Source organism: Chenopodium quinoa, unplaced genomic scaffold (assembly GCF_001683475.1).
Source record: "Chenopodium quinoa cultivar QQ74 unplaced genomic scaffold, ASM168347v1, whole genome shotgun sequence".
Classification (NCBI taxonomy): domain Eukaryota; kingdom Viridiplantae; phylum Streptophyta; class Magnoliopsida; order Caryophyllales; family Amaranthaceae; genus Chenopodium; species Chenopodium quinoa.
This window is the reverse complement of record NW_018744290.1, coordinates 2758566-2778336: the sequence shown is the minus strand read 5'-3', so window position 1 is coordinate 2778336 and position 19771 is coordinate 2758566. Positions and strand designations below refer to the sequence as shown.

The following is a 19771-nucleotide window of genomic DNA, read 5'->3' as shown; positions in this document are numbered from 1 at the left end:
TTTCCTCAATTATAAACTATTATTGTTTTGTCGTCTAGCCCCTCTTTTTAGTTTTTTATAATATAAAATGTAAATCCGCAATTTCCTACTCTAATTTTCTATGTTTTATCAGTGTTATGACTAGCTAATCAAGATAAACACAGACCAAGCTACTGCTTGTAATTTAGTTATAATGAAATAGGCAACACATAAGCTTTGAACAGGCAAAGATAGATGTAGAAAATATCCGATTATATATGCATTAAATAATTCTCAATAAAGCTCTATAAAATTAGCTAAGTATAAGATTAACGAAATCATCTTCAGGTTGACTTTTGTAGTTCATTTCTTTTTGTGATCGACTCCAATTAAATAAAAATCAAAAATCAAAAATTTTAAAAAAATTGGTGATCAACAATGGGATTCTTAGAATTGTTCATGGTGGCTCTAATGCCGGTGTTGAAGACGCTGCTGTTAACAGCAGTAGGGGTAGTTCTTGCCATGGATCGAATAAATCTGCTGGGTTCAACAGCAAGACATAATTTGAACAATGTAAGTACACATACATATAAGTCATATATACATACAATTATGATCATGCTATCAAATTTTCATTTGGTTCATATTTTGTACATTTTGCTTTAATTGATTTACCAAGAAAAATATGCATATTGATGATATATTCCAACTTAGCTTGATATATATACACATACTTGAACTTTATTTTTTATTCATTCTGAACTCTATGTTGTTAATATAAAGATAAAAATACATAGTTGTGGATGTAATGCACGCGTCTTTATTTTGTATGAGTTGGGTTCATAACAGATTAGAAAGTGTTAAGGTTCCTAACGTTTTCTTATTTTTCTTACCTATTTTTTTTTAAAAATAAAAATAAAAATAAAGATTACAAAGTGTTACGATTTACAATGTTAATGAGATTCAATCTCATGTTTAAAATGCCCTGTGACCGCCCAATGATTTGAATTACAAACCAAACTTGTACGCATGTCCTAGGACTTGGCCAAAGGAAGCAAGTCTAATTCAACATAGAATATATACTTGGGCAATCCTCCTTTCAATTCGAAAAAATTAATTATTATTGATCAAAATTGTTTACATAAGACGGAGTACTAATTACATATTCAGATGGTGTTTATTACTGATGAAAATATGTATCATTTACCTTCCTCTATAACTAATGAAAGGAATTTTTCTATGACAACAGATGGTGTTTTATGTATTCAGCCCTTGTCTTATGGGCGCCTATCTTGCAAAAACAGTTACATTGGATGTTATGATGAACATGTGAGTAACCCAAGTTGGTATAGTAATGCAAAAAATTTATTCATTCCATATGATGTCGCGCTTAATTAATTAATTACATAGTCTAATTTAATTTTATGTACTTGTAATTGTAGGTGGTTCATGCCAATTAACATTTTGATCACGTTTATAATCGGATCAGTTCTTGGATGGATACTTGTTAAGATCACTAAAGCACCCCGTGATTTGAAAGGCCTTGTTATCGGATGTTGTGCTGCAGGTATATTTTACGCGCTATCTTATAACCGAAAATAATAATGCTATATGTCTAATTTTTCATGTTGACATAAAATGTTATCAACATCCAAATTATGTTAATAATCAGTCAATTTAATATAATCTTTTACGTACCTTTTATAAAGTCTTACATTCAATTTGTTTATACAAAATTGAATAAACAGGGAACTTGGGGAACTTGCTTCTTATAGTCATCCCAGCAATATGCAATGAGCCAAATAACCCCTTTGGTGAATACTCAGTTTGCATGACTGATGGAGCAGCTTATGTTTCGGTTTCTATGGCGGTATTGCTTCACCATACTTATCTCAGTGACACTTATTAAGGATGTTGTATGTAATGTACAACTTTTAACAAAAATGTGCATGTTTTTCTAGGTAGGAGCCATCTATATATGGTCTTATGTGTATGTTATCATGAAAGTATCAGCTGAGAAGAGCACTCGCGGTGAGAGATTAGATACTCATCACTCTGTAGTCAGTGTAAGGCCTTCTGTTGCAACTTCTGATAGCAAAGAACCGTTACTAATCTCTAAGGTAATTTGATCATTGTATTTAGACTACTTACTGATAATCCTTGTTATGTAAATCAAGAAATTAATAATTAGCCTCGTGTTTGATTTTACAGGTAGGAGGCACTGTGTCTATGTTGGAAAAGATCAAGACGGGTGCATTTGGTTTAGTCCGAAGAATCAGGGGTATCAACTTGCAACATTTATTCGCGCCTACAACTATCGGATCTGTAATTTTCTAAACTCTGATTAATATTTTTGATCCTATATTCCTATATAGTATATACTCTTGCATCTTATGGACGGACTTGAATTAATTAAAGTATATGTCATTCATGATCCCGACCAATTCTATTTTGTAAATGACAAATTACACGAATGGTCTATTTCTGATGTCTCAATGTATCATTGAACAGGACTACAGATGATCTAGTAATCCTAGGCCATGTAACATTTTCTCAGTCGATGACTGATGCATATATCTCAGACAATTTAATCTTTTTTTGATCTTAACATAAGTAGTATTCTTCCAACTAACAATATTTGTACGTAGGTTATCGGATTTGTCGTTGGAGTAGTCCCTCTACTAAAGATGTTGCTGGTTGGTAACAGTGCTCCTCTTCGAATTATATTCAGTGCTTCTGAAATACTGGGGTATGAATTCTTGCTAATTAACTTTCTTCACATAAATGTACGAAATTTATTCCCTAATTTTCTGTTTTTTTTTTTTTTTTTTTTTTTTGTTGTTGTTTGGGGGGTCTTTAGAGGAGCAACTGTACCCTGTGTTACACTAATAGTTGGAGCGAACCTTGTAAAAGGTAATTATACAATTTACAGTAACGAAGTTACATAATTGCTGGTTTAGCTCGCTCTTTAAATTAAGTTGCCTAGGTACAAAATCATGATTCTGTGCTTGTTTCAGGATTAAGAAGATCAGGGATAAGTGCATCAGTAATCGTAGGGATAATAGTGGTGCGTTACATTGCATTGCCTTTGATTGGCATCGTCGTTGTTAGAGGTGCTCACCACTTTGGTTGGGTAGGATCCAACCCGTTGTTCCAATTTGTTCTCATGCTTCAATTCGCTCTGCCACCAGCAATGTCTATAGGTATGTTTTTCGTAGCAACTTAATCCATTCTAAGGCCCTATTCTCTTCAACATACTTAATTTACCAAAAATCAAATGATGTGAAGAGGAACTTAACAAATAACGTGTTTTATGTGTAACGATGGTAGAAGAACTAACATGAGCGCGCCAAACAGGTACAATAAGCCAACTCTTTGAGTCGGGTGAAGGCGAATGCTCAGTTGTTATGCTATGGACGTATGCTATGTCGGCGTTAGCCCTTACTCTTTGGTCCACACTGTTTATGTGGCTGGTGTTATAGGTTATGTATCTCTTTGCATTGATGTATAAGTGAATTATTCACTCATATCACACAACATTGTGATATATATTGAGAAATTGTAATCAATGATCAAATTATGGAGGCTGTAAATTTCTGCCAAGATGGCTGAAGAAATTGATTATGTGTGCCATCATATTACGGTACCCTACTAAGTTGTAATGGGGTCTAAACATGATGTAAGCTGAAATTGCAAAATTAGAAATTGGATGTGTTCAAGTTTGTTATGGTAAATTGCTTGGAACATCCTTTTCTACATCTGTAAACTTGGTTTCAAGTACTACCTTCCGTTACCTAAATACTCGTAAAAGGAATTCTGATTCAAATCTTCAACACAACAAAATATTGAAATACAATGACAAAAAAATAACCCTCAATCTCTAAAAGTTATTCATGTTTGAATGGTGAGAGGTCTAAGCAAAACTTTTTCGAGATAAAGGGAGTACATCGTTCGGTCTTTCCAAGTTACAACTTAGTCCGTACTAGTGTTTTGTCTTTATCATTAAAATAAATGTGGACATATGCATCAAAAAAATACATAGGCTATCCTAGCAACAAAATAAAATAAAAATTATATTGAGTAAATTATAGCTGACTTTCTTACTTTGACAAATTTATACATGTAACTATCTTTGAAAGATTAACAAATTTATATAACTAAGCAAAGAAGAAAAAAAAAAGAAATACATTTTTTATTATAACTACTACTAAGGAGATTTTTTTAAGGAAGATATTTTGTTCCTCTTCAAATATTTTTTTTTGTAATTTTATTAGTTCAAGTATTAATGTAACATATCCAAATAGAATTTCTAAAATTGTAGTACACCTTTATTCAGAAAATTGATGGAATAACTCCAAAAGTCCACCTACTTGTATGGCAATATAAGCCCTTTCTAACAATTTACATGGCCCGGATCTTTTGGATTCCCTTGTGGTCCGTACTATTTGTGTGGCCTTCATTATTATCTTCGGCCCACTAAGCTTATATCAAGTTATATTACTCAAACTGCTTAATAATATCAATCGCAATTCAATAATAAGGTCCTCTATTTATGTCCTTGCCAATTTTTTGTTGTTTCAAAATCAGTCGTATTCATATTCATATATTTATACATATATGTACATCGCATAATACCTGTTCAAAAGTGGAGGCAGTGGGAAAGATTTACAATTAACGTCTTGCTTGGATTGGGGGTAATATATTAAGGGGGTAATAAAAGTTAAATTTGAAAAAACATCATTAATTAGAGGTGGTGTTGTAGGAGGCACGGTGTTTACAAATAAAATAAAGTAATTATGCCATGAGGAAAAGAGAGAGATGGAGGAATTATTACCCTCATAATGAGGGTAATAGTTACTCACCCTCCCCCTAGTATAACTATTACCCCCAAAATGAGGGTATTAGTTCCTCTTTCTTTATCTCATACCACACCATCACTACTTAATTTTCCTTACAATCACACCATCACTATCTCCTCCTTCCCTATAGGGGTGAAACTAATGCGGTTTAAAACCGAACCAAACCGAATTAGAAATATGGTGTGGTTTTTTTTATTTTCTAATATGGTTCGGTGCGGTTTGAGGAATCCCAAAACCGAATTAATATGGTTTGGTTTTGGTTTTAAGATTTGAAAAACCAAAAACCGAAAAACCGAATTATGGCCCATATCCAAATTATAGTGTAGGCCAAAACTAATTTCTACCCTACATATATAAAGCCAAAAAATAATAAAACTTTTGTTTTTTTATGTCCTACAATGTCAACCAATGTGGGGCGATGTTGGAGTGAACGACCAGTTAGAAGGAGCAAAAAGGAAGAGGATGAAAAATTTCGGTGTGGTTTGGTTTGTTTTTGAAAAACCGAATTCAAAACGGTGTGGTTTGGTTCGGTTTCAATAATAATATGGTGCGGTGTGGTTTGGAAAATCTCAAAACCGAAGTAATGTGGTTTGGTTTCGGTTTGAGCTATAAACCACACCGCAAACCGAACTTTCACTCCTAGTTCCTTATTTTCACTTTCATTTTGCTTAGTTTGACTTTTATTACCCTACTAATACATCTCCCCCTATCCAAACATACCCTAAGAGAAATAAAGAGATCGAGCGATAATGACATGTATAAGTTTGAATTGAACGTTAAATAGTAAATTTAATAGCAGTTGTATTCATATACTTCGTATCATTTTGACAATTATTTCGTAATTCTTTCTTCTTGTTTATTTTGTTTGCAGGAAATTTCTCATATTTAGCAGTTGTATCCACACTTGTTAATAGCTGCCATACTTAATTAGGTAGGTCATTTGATTATTATGGGGCTGTTCAATGAGGGTCACTCTTTAGTGGTTTACTTAAAGTAACTATAAATTATACTAATATAAATTTTTCAAGGAAACTATAAAGTTAGATATAACTACGGTCTTTTTGGGATTTATTATTCAAAACCGGAATTTTGAAGTATAGTGACCCTAATAATGTGAAGATGTAATTTAACTAAACACCATAGACCTTAGTCCCTTACTTTGTTGCAATGTTGTTAATATTGTTGCATTGTCTCTTAACTGCATTTTGTCTCATTTTCAAATAAATAATTGAGGAAGCCCTCCTTCAGTCCCTGCAATCTTTCTTAATCAACGAATCTTTCTTAAGTATGCACTCGTAATAACTATGATTTAGATGTACATGTATGTAACCCTTACATACCCCACTATCAATTTTGCCCTTTTTTGGTCTAATTAAGGTCCCACTCTCTTATTAGTCTCTGTATATTATTACACTTACTCACGGACAAATTGAGCTAATAGTCCTCAATTTGATATGATATGCTTTGTAACCATTGTCAATTCATATTCTACTACATCGATCACTTCAATCCTTTTTGTTTTCATTTGAATATATTTTTTTTTATCACATAATATGATTCTAAGTAAGAAAAGTATAATCGTTTATTTAAGAAAATTTAAATAAGGGAATGTTATACTTGTAATCAAAAATAATATTTACTTGATTGCAATTTTTACTTTTAATTTAATAAAAACTTCAAAATTTTGAACAAGTCAGATTAAGTTCAACTTGACTCGACTCTTGACATATATCACCATGGGCAACTTTGTCACACAAGTCATGCACTTCGCCAATTACACTAGATTTTTTCGGCCACTATATGTTAAAAATTGACTCAATTCAAAACAATTTTACTTAACTCATCGAACTGTGCATGCATGGACACAATAGCTTTACGTGACTTAATTAATTTAAAATGACTGAACCCAACTCGATCCAATCGAGCCCAGCCGCTGACTCAAATTGATACCTCCCAATTTTACTTTTTTTTCCTATAATAGCTAAGTATATAAGTCTTTTTCTTAGTTACAGGTGTAGTTAGTTGGGGACTTGGGCGTGATAATAAAAATGCAACAACCAAAAGGTAGGATATACACATAGATTCCAACTTCTGAAGTGACCCACTAATTAATAGTGCTAAAGTTGGTAAACATACATACTAACATACAACTATTTGTATGTAAAGTTCCTTCAAAGATTCACCTTTAATTCCATAATCATGTTTTGGCTAACAAGGCATAATTTCATACTAGCACATGAATCCCTCAATGCTAAGACAATACGTGTATAAGAATAAATAATCAAGTTGAGTATATATTACATGATCAATCATATCATTATTATGATTTTACGATTATAATATAAGAATTTACCATAATCTGAAGCATCCTTTTCATTGTTAAATAAATAATTGAGGTGACACCCGTGAATGTATTTAATGCATGCTAGCTTAATTAGGGTATCATATAATATAAGTATATTTTTGGGGGTCAGTCCATTTACATGATAGTGATCTACTATATAGTTGTAGGATAATGGTCGCGATAATAGCTAGCTTCTCACTTTTGTTTTTGTTCCTTATGTTGTGGTCCATTCTTGTGTAGTTGTGTATATACTACTTGGTTGACTAGTTGTTTTTTTAAATTACCCTCTAATAATAATTAAGTATATTTAATTGAATAATTTAGAGATGTACATCTTAAACTGATCCTAAAACGGTTTTTAGTGGATTAGTGATTGTCTAATTGTAAGTATACCACTAATACCAGCAAGGTTTCCTGCTATTCATCTGACAAACCATTATAATCATCTTTATTAGCTTGATGATTATGTGTATTATCTATTATATAATATAGCTAATGATGGAAAATTAAGATCTCATTTATTATGTGTATCTATACTCTTAATTAGCTTGATGATTAAGCTCATTGACTAATTGTACTCGATATGTCGCCCCACTAATGCAATATGTACTTATTTGAATCAGCTGTGTACATAACAACTTGTCCTAGCTTTGAAAAAGGGACTATAACTCCATACTATATATAAATCAATTACAACAATAGTTTTAAGTATTATATGCATGAGTCACTGACTTATAATCTTATTTATATATGACGAATAATCCCATATATAATACGGAGTATAATCTTATGTAAGTATTTGTCCTCTGTTAATAAACTCATTAATTCTATATATCTATAATTAAGACACAGAGTACAAAATAATATTAAGTAGGGATATTCAAAGTTTAGTCTGAACTATACCAAACTGCATATTAGACCGTGTATGAGTGTATGACTCCTTAGTCGTTACATGTAGGACTTAGTGTTAGACACAGACTAGTACACTAAGGCAAAGTCGGCAATAAACAAAATTGGTGATTGTCGTGATACTAGCACTGCACGTTCACATTGTCTCAAACGTACCACTGAAAAAATAAGATAGATTAAGGTCACCCCACCAATCAACTGTTTATCAGTTTATCCAAAATTCAACGTTCATATGCCACGCATTATTCTCCATTCCATAATTCTAAATGGTGTAGCAATCAAACTGAGTCCACTACAAATATAAATTGGAACACTGTAAAAAATGTTACTACTTTTATCTTACAACGAACTCAACCAATTTTCTTGATAAAAGTTAGTCTATGGCCCAATAAACTTCAATGACAGCGTTGAAAATTGATCTGATGGTGAACCTTTAATTAGAACACCTCATTATAACTTCCTAATTCCCTTTTTTGCCGGAGTTTCATGCATGTTAAGCAATTATTTGATGGTATAATAAAGTCTCTTTTTCTCGTCAACAATCATAATCGATTTTTTTTTAGTTGACTGGGCTTAATCGATGTTGTCATGTAGAGATGTACTATTACTAAGTACTTGTAAAGAGTTGTAGATTTATAAAAAAAATAATTATAATTACGAGCAAAAAATTTTGAAAATTAGGAAACCTCAGAAAAATATAAGGATAGCTAGATAAGTATTTCACACTTTGGGAGCTCTTGCGGGTCATCGTGAGATCCTAGGGTGCTCATTTTCGAAGTTTGGGTGCACATTTTTAGTTTTAGAAGAAAGTTATAGGCTGTGAAGAGATAACAAACCTGATGTAGTGAGCCAAAATGAGTAAGGTAATAACTTCACTTGATATTTCTATGGGAAAAAAAAAATTAAAGATTGAAGAATTTAATGAAAAAAAATGTAATTAGGACAATAGAATATTTCTGTAGAATAAGGGATGATTTAAGTGCACTTGAGTAAAACACACTCTAGCTTGCACAATACCTGCTTATTTGTTATGCATACAAAACTAATTGTGAGGTCGTGCACAAAAAGTGAGTCATGCAACAAATACATTGATTGAATTCATTATAAGCTAATTCAATTTCAAATATCCAGATACTCATGTTAATTCATCATTACGTTATCATGAACAATCAATCTATATTCGATCTATATGAATCATTTTATTTAATTTTGTGTATAGTTTGATTTTGACTCGAGTAATCCCATAATAGAATTAGATACTTTTTTCATTTTTATTTATTTATTTATTTTTATTTTAAACAGATACAATACAAGGGGCGAAGAGTGAAGGACATAAGAGTAAACACACCCTCAATAAGGACCTTGACAACCCTGTAAACTCCAAAATCCTTACTTACTTGTCTGGGCATGGTGTGTGTATTCACAGCACAACACCATAATCAACAGTATACCTCCAAATCAAAACGACTGCAAATTCTGCAGAAAAAAATCAGCAAAAAAGAAGAAGAATCAGTCAACCAAATGTGAATTTCATGCACACCCTTCATTACAACCAGTAACTTCTTCTTCTCTCTCTCTGAAATCCCCAGATTTCTCTAAATTCTATGTTCTTACTTTTCACGTATTCACGGACTTCAATGTCTTTCTCTCTTTTTCCAGAAAATAATTTTTGTTTAGTTCTATAATACTGTTATTAGTACAAATCTTTTTTTTTAGACAATTAAGAAATTAAATAAAGTATTTTACTTTAATTAATCCGAATGTTTTTTGACAACGGTGCAGCAGCAGAACCACACTCCTGAAAATTTATTTTTTATCGGGTTTAATTTTTATATTTATGTGACAGTTTTTTTCGGTGCAAATTAAATTCCTGTGAATCAGTTTGTTGGAATTCATAGTTTTCTGTTTTTTGATAATGTAAGATGTATTAATGGCGAATTTTTATTTTTACTTTTATTTTCTCTCTCCTTTCTCTAGAATTAATTTATGCATGTAAATTTTCTCTTTTTTAATAATCTCTTCTGACTTCTGGTTGAAGATATACATTCAAGCAGACAATGGGGTCTTTTGCTTTTCTTCTTTGACTTACTCTTTTTTTTTTCTTTTTCTTTTTTTATAACTAATTTTCCCAAATTTTCTGTCTCAGGTAATTAATTTTACTGATCAACTCAGTTCAAGTGAGAGAATGTGGGAATTTTCAGCTTAAGATCTATCCTCAATTGCTGCAAGTTTAATCTTAAGATTAATTTGGGAACCCCATAATTTAGTTGGGCTTTCTTTTTTAAGAAGATTTGATAATGTTTACAAAAAGGGGTTTTTGATTTTTGATTGAGATTGTTGTAATTCAGTTGGGGTTTTGTGTTCTTGGTAATTGGAGGAGAGAGAATTAGAGTTAAGATTTGGAGATGGATAACATAGGATTAGGGGATGTAGCAACAATAGCTCAGTTAACTGGGCTTGATGCAGTGAAATTAATCGGGTTAATAGTGAAGGCGGCGAACACCGCCCGAATGCACCGGAAAAACTGCCGGCAATTTGCTAATCATTTGAAGTTGATTGGTAATTTGTTGGAGCAGCTTAAGATATCTGAGCTCAAGAGGTACCCGGAAACCCGGGAGCCTCTTGAGCAGCTTGAGGATGCACTTAGGAGGTCTTACATTTTGGTCCATAGTTGTCAAGATAGAAGTTATTTGTACTTGCTTGCTATGGGTTGGAATATTGTCTATCAGTTTAGGAAGGCTCAGAACGAGATCGATCGTTACTTAAAGCTCGTTCCCCTCATTACTCTCGTCGATAATGCCAGAGTTAGGGTAATAATTCTCAATTATGCTTGTGCCATTTTTATTTTTTTGGTTCTGAAGTTTTGTTGATCATTTGTTATGATGTTGGCATGTTAGCAGCAAATAATTTGGTACCGTATATTAATTTGTTGATTGAAGTGAAATAATTGTAATGATGCTGATATTTTGATTATATTATGTCAATTTCGGCATAAAGCAGTTTTGATTTGATAGTTTGTTCTTTTAGGGGAATATTATGGATTTCTTATGTGGTTGGAGTGTCATTTTAGAGCATTTAGGGGTTGCTTACTTCATAATATGATGTATTATGTCTTCCTAATTGTCCCTATCTTGTGTTGTTGACTTGTCACTTGGATGAAAAGCTTTGGTATGAAGTTGAATGTCTATTCCGGCGGGTGCTACTGATAACTTAATCTATTGCTTAGTTTGAATTTTTAGTCCTACTAGTAGTTATATACGCCAAGTATCAATATGACTTATATCCCCTTGGGCTTTGAGAAAGTTGCCTTTGCCTTGGCAAGAATGGCTTGGTCCTACAAGTCTTGCTTACCCCTGAGAGGACTGAGCATAAATTCATGATATCTTAAGCACGCATAAATCTGAATCTATTGACTTCTTTAACATCTCTGAATGTATTATTGCCTTACCTATTCTTTTCCTGTTAATCTATCATAGTTCGTGTGTTTGCTATCTTCAGTATCTTGTATGTGCAACATACAGAAAGAGATGTTGTTTGAGATTTTAAGTACCAACCTCTCATGCTGTTTGGATATTAACCTGGACTCTTAATTCATTACCATGATATCATTCACTCAATTTGCTGTTTGTTTTTAGAATAAATCTAATATAGATATAGATTAGACTACTGGACATGCTTGGTGCTGCTACTAAAAATGTTAATGCCAAGCTAATTTATTGACTAAATATTTGACAGGAAAAACTAGAATATATTGAAATGGATCAACATGAGTATACTTTAGATGAAGAGGATCAAAAGGTGCAGCAAGTGATTCTGAAACCCGAACCCTGTGAAACTGATACTGTGGTGCTAAAGAAGACTCTTTCTTGTTCATATCCAAAGTGCTCTTTTGATGAAGCACTTAGAAAAGAGAATGAAAAGCTTCAAATGGAACTCCAACGCTCACAAGCTAATTTAGATATGACTCAGTGTGAAGTCATCCAGCGCCTGCTTGATGTTACTCAAACTGCAACTGTGGTCTGTGAAACTGAAAATAATGCATCAGTGAAAAGCTCAAAGAAAGCCCAGCCATCTTACACTGATGAAAACTACTCATTTGACGACAACTCCCCCAAGAAAAATGGAACTTCCAGGTACATAACAGTCCTACCAGATATATATCAGGCAAATTTTATGATATGACTTGTAATCACTAATTCGTTTTAATTTACTTGTTGCTAATATAAGCTGAAGACAATTGACATCAACTATTGCAAATTTCTCTGATTATGATCTTTGTCTCACTTTATGACCACATCCTTGAGAAATATCTACACCTATAACTTTGTCATGTTATGCTTAGGTATCCCCTGTTGTTAATTGAGGCTAGGGAGAGGAATTGTTACAGAGAATACAAACTGTTGATATAGCCTTCTAATGTCCTTTGTTTGTTTGAATTCACTTACCATTGGATGTGGAAAACTGTTAAAATTAAGATATCTTGCCAAGGAGTTGCTTCATTGGTAGGTTAATAATATCCTGGCATTATTCAGTAATGCAGTGAAGTTTTACTTTGGTGATTTAACATAGGGAATGACAGAATGATTTAGTCAGGATGGATTTCAACAATCTAATCAGTACTTGTATTATGCTGTGGTTACAAATCTGCTTACATTTCAGATTATGAATTTTGAAGTGCAAGTGCCTAATGTTTTATCCCCTGTGCAGATCTGGCTCTACACTTTCTTCACGGCGTGATCTTCTGTCAAACCGAGGTTCATTTCACTATGAAGAGTGGCATAATGATTTACTGGACTGTTGTGCAGAACCTTGTCTCTGTATGTATCACGTATATCCCTGTTTCTTTTAGTATGGGTGATCATGAACTAGGACTGCCATTGGCATATTGAAATTTTTGGGTAGTCAAGTCTGTTGTAGTTGCATTATCCCTTTACCAGTTCAGCTGACAACCTTTTCTTCTGCAGGTCTGAAGACTCTCTTCTATCCCTGTGGCACATTTGCAAAAATCTCCACCGTGGCAAATAATAAATATATGTGTAAGTATCATTGCAAATATGACTCAGTTGCTGTTAAGAACTTCTGATGGAGAGATTGCAAAGTTGTCTTGCTTTTAGAATATTGGTCTACAGTCTTATGTTGCTATTTAACAGAAGTTTAGTTGCTCATAATATATTTTTATCAAAGGGAAACATCACCGAAGTCATGGAAACTATTTTGGAGATCTAATTAGCCAATTGGCAGTCTCAAGAGATAGTGATCATTGCTAGTCCAAATTTATGTCATAAGTTCATTCTTTTGGACTATAAAAATGAGAGCAGCCTATCTGTTGTTAAATAGCATGATTATCAGTAGAGATACATCTTTCTTCTGCACAAATGTAACTATGTAAGAACTTTATGTGGAAGGCGAAGGAGGAAATATTCAGGGAACTTCTGTATAGATTTTTTTATTTTTTATTTTTTTTTATCAATTGCAAAGCTTACTAAAAATTCACTCTTATGAACAGCTTCAGGTGAAGCCTGCAATGACCTGGTGGCTTATTCTTTGATACTCTCCTGCTGTTGCTACACTTGTTGTGTTAGGGGAAAGCTGCGCAAAACACTGAACATTAATGTATGTTCTTGCTTAGTAGTTATTATTTTATCTGAAATGATTAGCTTCCCATGATTCACAAGAAGTTGTTGATGGAGGATTAACTGCTCTTTGCCAAGCACTATCTATTGTTTAGTGTCCTGTTTTACGAAGTATATTGAGAAAGCAGCTGCTGAAGCTAATATGCACTTTGACTTGTAGGGAGGTGCCTTTGATGACTTCCTCTCACATTGCATGTGTTGCTGCTGTGCCCTTGTTCAGGAATGGCGTGAAGTTGAGAGGCGTGGATATGGTAGGTAGACTTATAAATTTTATTTATTAGGTAGACTAAATTTCCTGGTCTGGTTTATAGGATTGTTTTCTTCTGTTCAAAAAAGTTTTCCCTTAAACTTTACCAGGATTGCCACATCCCTTTTTTATTTCTCACCTTCCTTTCCTTCTCTCTTTCATTTCAAGATCTGAGCAAATAAAGTTTGAAGTTTGAAATCTGATATCATTAAATCATGATTTCCACACAGTATTGTTTGAATTTGTACCAAAGATACCAACTTACCTTGTTCGTTCTTCTGGAAGTTCTGTATTTGGCTTTTGGTAATACAAGAGAAGTTCCTCCCTTAGAATGTGAGAGAATAAATTTATTTGATTGAATGCCAGTGCTGGTTGTTCCAGGATGTACAACATGAGTAAGGAAACAATGAGACATTAGGAAGTCAAGTTTGCATCATTTTGAACCTAAACTTATTCTGCTATGACAAAAGAATTGATGCTGATTATTCATTCTCTAGTCCTCAATTCTGTACATGTTTACTCACTCACAAGCACTAACTCAAATCACAGGTCATGGAAAGACAAAAACAAGGCCCCCGACTTCCCAGTTCATGGAATCGTAAGATGCGGATCATAGATTTAGTGGTAGCCGGAAGTACATGCATGTTTAGTCTGATAGAGGTAATATGGTTGATTTGCCTCTCCTATAAGTAGATATATGTACTTAAAAGCGTTATATGACTCTGACTTTATGTAAAGTCTCATTTACTGAATGGTCATGATGTAAACAGATATTTTTCAGTTGTTACAGTGTGTTAATGAGAGTTAAATTAGATCCATTTTTTATTTATCTGCTTAGATTTTGAGTTTGGATCTGTTTCATGTAGACTGATATTACCTATTGCCCAAATTATGAATCTTAGATTTTGCGGGAGTTGATTTCGGCATCTTTAAATGATAGATAAGGGCAACCTATTGTACAGAATCTCTGGCGCCCAGTGTTTCTTGGTAGTGTGTATATTGTAAAACTTGATTACGCAGGCATTCACACTGCCATGAAAATCACCCAAGTGTATAATAGACCTTGCACTTGCATTCCTCTAATAAATGTTAAAAAAATGAAATTAACCTAGAAACAGAAGATTGTTGTGTTTACTATTCTGATCAATGCCCAACAGTTCAAAGCTAGCTGCATCAAGGTCCCAGACTAGGCCAGACTAGAGTTCCTTCTCACATGCCGTGATGAGGAAGAAGTGCTGAGCCTGATGATCGTAAAAACAAATAGAGTGTAAGCAAGATATGATCAGTGATTTAAGCACAATGAAGTAACTAGCATTTCAAAAAGCTCCAAAGCCCTTGATCATATCACTCTGATTAAACAACTCACTTTGTTGAAGAATTCTTTTTGTATTTCGGTAAAATTCTGAACCACATCCTCATAACACCATCTCTTAGTTCACGTGCGACAGTCTCTGAGACGAAGCAGCAGCAATCACAGCGCAAGGACAGTTTACAATAATAAGACCGCCCTCTTTCATCAAGAGGATACTCTTTTGAGCCCATCGGTCCAAAAATTATACAACATTTCTTCTCCACCTTCACTTCGCACATCCTTCCAGCACTGAAATCCGGCATGTCAAACCTAAAGTACATCCCCCACCCATCACCATCCTTTTCCTGGAGGAATTTTGTTTCAAATACACCTCTAACCCCTAGCAGTGTTGCTGGGTTTATGAAAGACATTTCTCTGGTGCATGTACCTGCATTCATGCAATTGTAATTAAGCTAAATACTAATCTGTTAGTGCAAGAAACGAAAGAGGTTCATAATAAGTTAACAACTACTTGGATTTTAATCACTTTCTTCGATGTCTGCTCGTTCTCCTTTACAACAGCGGCACTGAGGCTTATGCCGTTTTATACTAACCAATCCGCCTTGAGGTTAACAAAAGAAACCGAATTAAAATCCTAATTTCCAATAACGTGCAAGTCTTGTAACCAAGTACAGAGTAAATACCTATAATGACATCAGGTTGATGGACTTGCTCATCAACAGGATTTTGACAAAGCACAGATTCTTCTGAATTTCATTTTAAATTGATAAAAACACATGTATAGGGTCAATTAGAAGAACTGATAGAGTGAAAAACAAAAAAGAACCATAAATAAAGGGAGTTAAACGACGAAACCTTGATTAGTAAGGAAGCTAAGGTGTCCATCTGCACCGGGTAAAAAGAGTCGTAAACAGCCATTCTTGAATGTCTTTTCAAGAGGAATCGAGTCAGTGTCACGATCCAGAGAGATCGACCCTGCATACACTCTCTGAGAGTCATCAAGGGGCCAACCCTCATGCTTTGGGGCTTTGCCATAGAAAGTAATACAACATTTTTCAGACTTGTTGTTCACTTTCACATCATCTGCTGATGGTACTCCAGGCATATCCACCCTAATGTACAAACCATTGTTCAATCGCTTTACTTCATAAGCTCCCTTCGGCCCTGGTTTCGAGTTGTTCTGCAGAGGATGATGTGGTGCTTCGTTCTCTTCATAGTTCAAGAGACACAGTTAACTTCTTATTTTTGTATTGGATCAACAAGAAACACAGCTAGGTAGTGTGACATTACTAGATAATCTAAAATTAATAATAATGCAGCATCAATTTATAGTGTCTTGGGCTCATGGCATTACTACTTATGATTGTCTGAACTACTATCCAATTTTACACAGAACAAAATTGAACTAGAGAATAATATGGATTCAACAACATATGAATTGGTGAAGCACTAAAATCTCGAATACAATTTAACTTTGTCATCAGAAAACAACTGAGCAAAAATAGTTGCCTAGGAAAAACCAACATATATACCAGGACTATCCCTTTGAAGCAAAATGATAATCAATATACTCCGTTCAAAAGGAGACAGTCGTATAATTATTGATCAAGTTGAAGCAAAATGATTCAATTAATCAAGAATTATACGATTAGAATTACATTTAAAACAAAATCTTAAAGTCGCGACAAACAAAAATTGACCTTGTGGGTGACTAGCAGCGTTCTCCACAGCCGCCTTCCCTGCCATCACTTTATGGCTGGGAGGAAAAGAAAAGAAAAAAAAGGAAAAATAGGGATTCTTTTGTTTGATTTTAAAAATTAAATGGAAATAAAAGGAAATGAAAGAAAAGCTTCCTTTGCAAAATCTCCCCCTTTTAAAATTGGAGGAATTTGGGAGAAAAGAAAGAAATTAAATATACAAAGTATAAAGTTTAAAAATAGTTTTGGGAAAGTAACCTCGTTTTTTTTCACTTTTCTACGCTGTAACCCTAAAGTACGAAAAGTCACTACACTGTGACCTCGCCGTTAAACTGCCGTTAGTTGCTTCCGTTAACTGCTACGATTTTCGTTAGTGGGGCCCACCACCGTCCAGCCACCCCACTGCCACCCCATCCGTCAGCCACCCCTCCCCCTCCATTTCCAGTGACCCCATCCCTCCCCTTCCCCATCCCCATCCCCATCCCACCACCACCCAAACCCAAACCCTAGATCCACCATCCCACCAAACCCGAACCCCAAAACCACCCCACCAGCCTCCCCCCAACGCCGGCGCCGCTTAAACCCCTCCCCTAATCCACCAACACCCCAGACCCTCCCCCGAAAACCCAGCCAACCCCTCCACCTCGCACCAGTCCAAAACCCCTCACCGGCATAAAAAATCGGAGCGGCTGCTATGAGCTTTCTGCCTCAAATCAACGAATTGGATTTGTATGGAGCGCCCACTCAGTTTGTAAATCGATTTTAGCTAATTTACAGGCTGAATTGGAGCGATTGTTGTTCGAATTGGAGGTGGTGGAGGCCAGCACTGCTGTCGGTGATGGCTGTGAGGCTGTTTCGTCGGCTGACGGTGTAGTTGCGGTTGTTGTGCCGTTGAGGGGTTTTGGACTGGTGCCATGTTGGTGGTGGTCACGATTGTCTGGTGGTTATGGAGGGAAGAATCAGAAGGGAAAGGGGAAATGAAAAAGAAAAAATAAAAAGTTTAATTTTTGGGTTTTAACAGAAACAACTAACGGCAGTTTAACTGCAAGGTCACAATATAGCGACTTTTCGTACTTTAGGGTTACAACGTAGAAAGTCATATATGTTAGGTCACAGCGTAAAAAAGTGAAAACAACGAGGTTACTATGTAGAATTTTCCAATAGTTTTCTACTGAGTACCAAATATTGAATGATATAGTTTCATTTTTTTTTTCCCTTCCTTTTCAATTCCTCCCCTTCTTTTCTCATTCCCTTGCTAATTTTGAACCAAACAAAGCCAAACTTATTTCTTTAAGAGATTTGCGTTTTTCGTGTAAATCCTTTTTGGGAAAATAATAAGCATTAAAGGCTATTGATTAGGACTTAAATGTCCTTTTTTTTTCCTTTTTTTTTTTTTGTTTTTTTTTTTGGACAAGGATTAGGACTTTAGGAGTTACATGTGAAAATAATAAATAATACTTGTATAAAACGTCAATAACAGACTGAACTCTAGCTACTATCACCCAAGTTTTTTCAGCTACATTATGAATTTAAGGTTTTGTATTGGTAGTTAATGCTTGGAATTTACAATGGAATTTGACAAAATAAAGCCTTTTTCTATCTTTCAGCAAATTTTGGCCCATCTGATTTTATTTTTTTTTTTTTTTTTTAGAGAATGGGGATGCTAGATAACAGAGTTTAGTACAAACATATTGTTGGCTGGGACATCACCAACATGCAAAAGAATAGAGTCATAAGTAACAGCTAAAAGGTCTTTGCTTAAAGCATTAACACAGACAGGAGGGGGGTTTTGCAAAATACAAATGTGATTTAACTCCAGCCCATTGCATCTAGCATCCCTGGCCAGACTATCAGCTACTGCATTAGTCTTCCGATCTTCAAAGCACAAATCTACATGGTGTTCCTCCCGTAACAGGTCCCTGCAAGTTTTTAAGCATGATGGCAAATTAGAGTGGGATTGATTATCCAAAATATCGGCCACTGCTCTTTTCGAATCAGAAGAAAGGATAACATTCTCCCAGTGCATTGAAAGAATCCACTCTAAACTCAGTTGGATAGCCAACATTTTGGATCCAAACACCATTATTATTTCTGCACACTGCGGCGCATCCTGTTTCATTGGAAGAGTGAAGGAATGATGCATCACAATTGACTTTAAGGGAATTTTGGGGAGGAGGAGACCAAGCAACTGGGATGGGCTTTGGACTTTCTGAGTTGGTATTTTGAGAGAAATTCCACTCAGAAGCATCCCAAGTGCATTGGCGGATTGTATGATTAATGGGGCAGCTGTGCTTAGAAAAGATCCAAGAGTTTCTTCTCCTCCAAAGGAGCCCGATAGCAAGCAGAAAAGGACATTTCAAGGGATCGAATTTAGGGAAGGCTTGGTGCACTTGAAATTACTGGATAACCAACTAATCCAATGAGTAGCATCAGGAAAGTAAGGAGATGGGCAGGTTGGAAAGTTATCCCAGAATTCAACCACTCTAGGGCAGTCAAAGAAAATGTGTTTCGGATGTTCATTTATATGAGGACAAAAAGGGCAAAGGGGCTGACTTGTTGAATTTTTTTGTGAAGGTTAAGGTTAGTAGGGATTCTATCCCAAATTAGTTGCCATAAGAAGAATCTAACCTTAGGGAAGGTAGAAGCCTTCCAAATAAGATCCCAATTGAAAGCTGTAGGTGGGTTTTTGAATCGAATTTTCCTTAGTAAGTCCAATCCGAGATGAAAGAATCATGCTTATCTGAGAGTTGAATGGAGGAGAGAAGCGAGTATAGATGATCAGAGATAGGGAAAGACAAATTTCGCTTAAGAA

At 34.7% G+C, this 19771-nt stretch overlaps 3 protein-coding genes across 7 annotated transcripts; 2 read left to right on the top strand and 1 right to left on the bottom strand.

Moving 5' to 3' along the window:
- Positions 1–284: 284 nt before the first annotated feature.
- On the top strand, positions 285–3784 carry LOC110695298 (protein PIN-LIKES 1-like). Its single transcript, XM_021872556.1, has 10 exons — positions 285–531; positions 1208–1287; positions 1401–1525; positions 1707–1828; positions 1920–2078; positions 2170–2283; positions 2607–2707; positions 2819–2871; positions 2976–3161; positions 3316–3784. The coding sequence occupies exons 1-10, from the start codon at positions 397–399 to the stop codon at positions 3438–3440; spliced, it is 1200 nt and encodes a 399-aa protein (XP_021728248.1). The 5' UTR covers positions 285–396; the 3' UTR covers positions 3441–3784.
- A 5481-nt stretch (positions 3785–9265) lies between these two features.
- Positions 9266–14768, top strand: LOC110695295 (protein MID1-COMPLEMENTING ACTIVITY 1-like). Of its 3 annotated transcripts, none has more exons than XM_021872549.1 (8): positions 9266–9625; positions 10217–10880; positions 11806–12203; positions 12778–12887; positions 13035–13106; positions 13577–13683; positions 13864–13954; positions 14500–14768. In XM_021872549.1, exons 2-8 carry the CDS (start codon positions 10476–10478, stop codon positions 14550–14552), a joined length of 1236 nt encoding a protein of 411 aa, XP_021728241.1. In that variant the 5' UTR covers positions 9266–9625; positions 10217–10475; the 3' UTR covers positions 14553–14768. The 3 variants fall into 3 exon arrangements, with proteins under 3 accessions (XP_021728241.1, XP_021728242.1, XP_021728243.1); XM_021872550.1 differs by lacking the exon at positions 9266–9625 and adding an exon at positions 9686–9987; XM_021872551.1 differs by lacking the exon at positions 9266–9625 and adding an exon at positions 10011–10132.
- Positions 14769–15000: 232 nt separating this feature from the next.
- LOC110695296 lies at positions 15001–17402 on the bottom strand. 3 transcript variants are annotated; one of them, XM_021872552.1, is made up of 5 exons: positions 16963–17402; positions 16118–16471; positions 15946–16008; positions 15317–15689; positions 15001–15191 (listed from the first exon to the last, which is right to left on the bottom strand). In XM_021872552.1, the coding sequence occupies exons 1-5, from the start codon at positions 17006–17008 to the stop codon at positions 15137–15139; spliced, it is 891 nt and encodes a 296-aa protein (XP_021728244.1). In that variant the 5' UTR covers positions 17009–17402; the 3' UTR covers positions 15001–15136. The 3 variants fall into 3 exon arrangements, with proteins under 3 accessions (XP_021728244.1, XP_021728246.1, XP_021728245.1); XM_021872554.1 differs by having other exon boundaries at positions 17218–17402; XM_021872553.1 differs by lacking the exon at positions 15946–16008.
- Between the last annotated feature and the right edge of the window lie 2369 nt (positions 17403–19771).

Excerpts from the sequence above, each read along its gene's own strand:
- LOC110695298 (XM_021872556.1), top strand. The coding sequence starts at position 397 with ATGGGATTCTTAGAATTGTTCATGGTGGCTCTAATGCCGGTGTTGAAG. Across the intron at positions 2,708-2,818 it reads AGTGCTTCTGAAATACTGGG|AGGAGCAACTGTACCCTGTG; the intron begins GTATGAATTCTT and ends GGGGGTCTTTAG. Across the intron at positions 3,162-3,315 it reads GCCACCAGCAATGTCTATAG|GTACAATAAGCCAACTCTTT; the intron begins GTATGTTTTTCG and ends CGCGCCAAACAG.
- LOC110695296 (XM_021872552.1), bottom strand. The coding sequence starts at position 17,008 with ATGGCAGGGAAGGCGGCTGTGGAGAACGCTGCTAGTCACCCACAAG. Across the intron at positions 16,472-16,962 it reads CGCTGCTAGTCACCCACAAG|AGAACGAAGCACCACATCAT; the intron begins GTCAATTTTTGT and ends TGAACTATGAAG. Across the intron at positions 16,009-16,117 it reads TAGCTTCCTTACTAATCAAG|AAGAATCTGTGCTTTGTCAA; the intron begins GTTTCGTCGTTT and ends AATGAAATTCAG.
- LOC110695295 (XM_021872549.1), top strand. The coding sequence starts at position 10,476 with ATGGATAACATAGGATTAGGGGATGTAGCAACAATAGCTCAGTTAACT. Across the intron at positions 10,881-11,805 it reads TCGATAATGCCAGAGTTAGG|GAAAAACTAGAATATATTGA; the intron begins GTAATAATTCTC and ends AATATTTGACAG. Across the intron at positions 12,204-12,777 it reads AAGAAAAATGGAACTTCCAG|ATCTGGCTCTACACTTTCTT; the intron begins GTACATAACAGT and ends TCCCCTGTGCAG.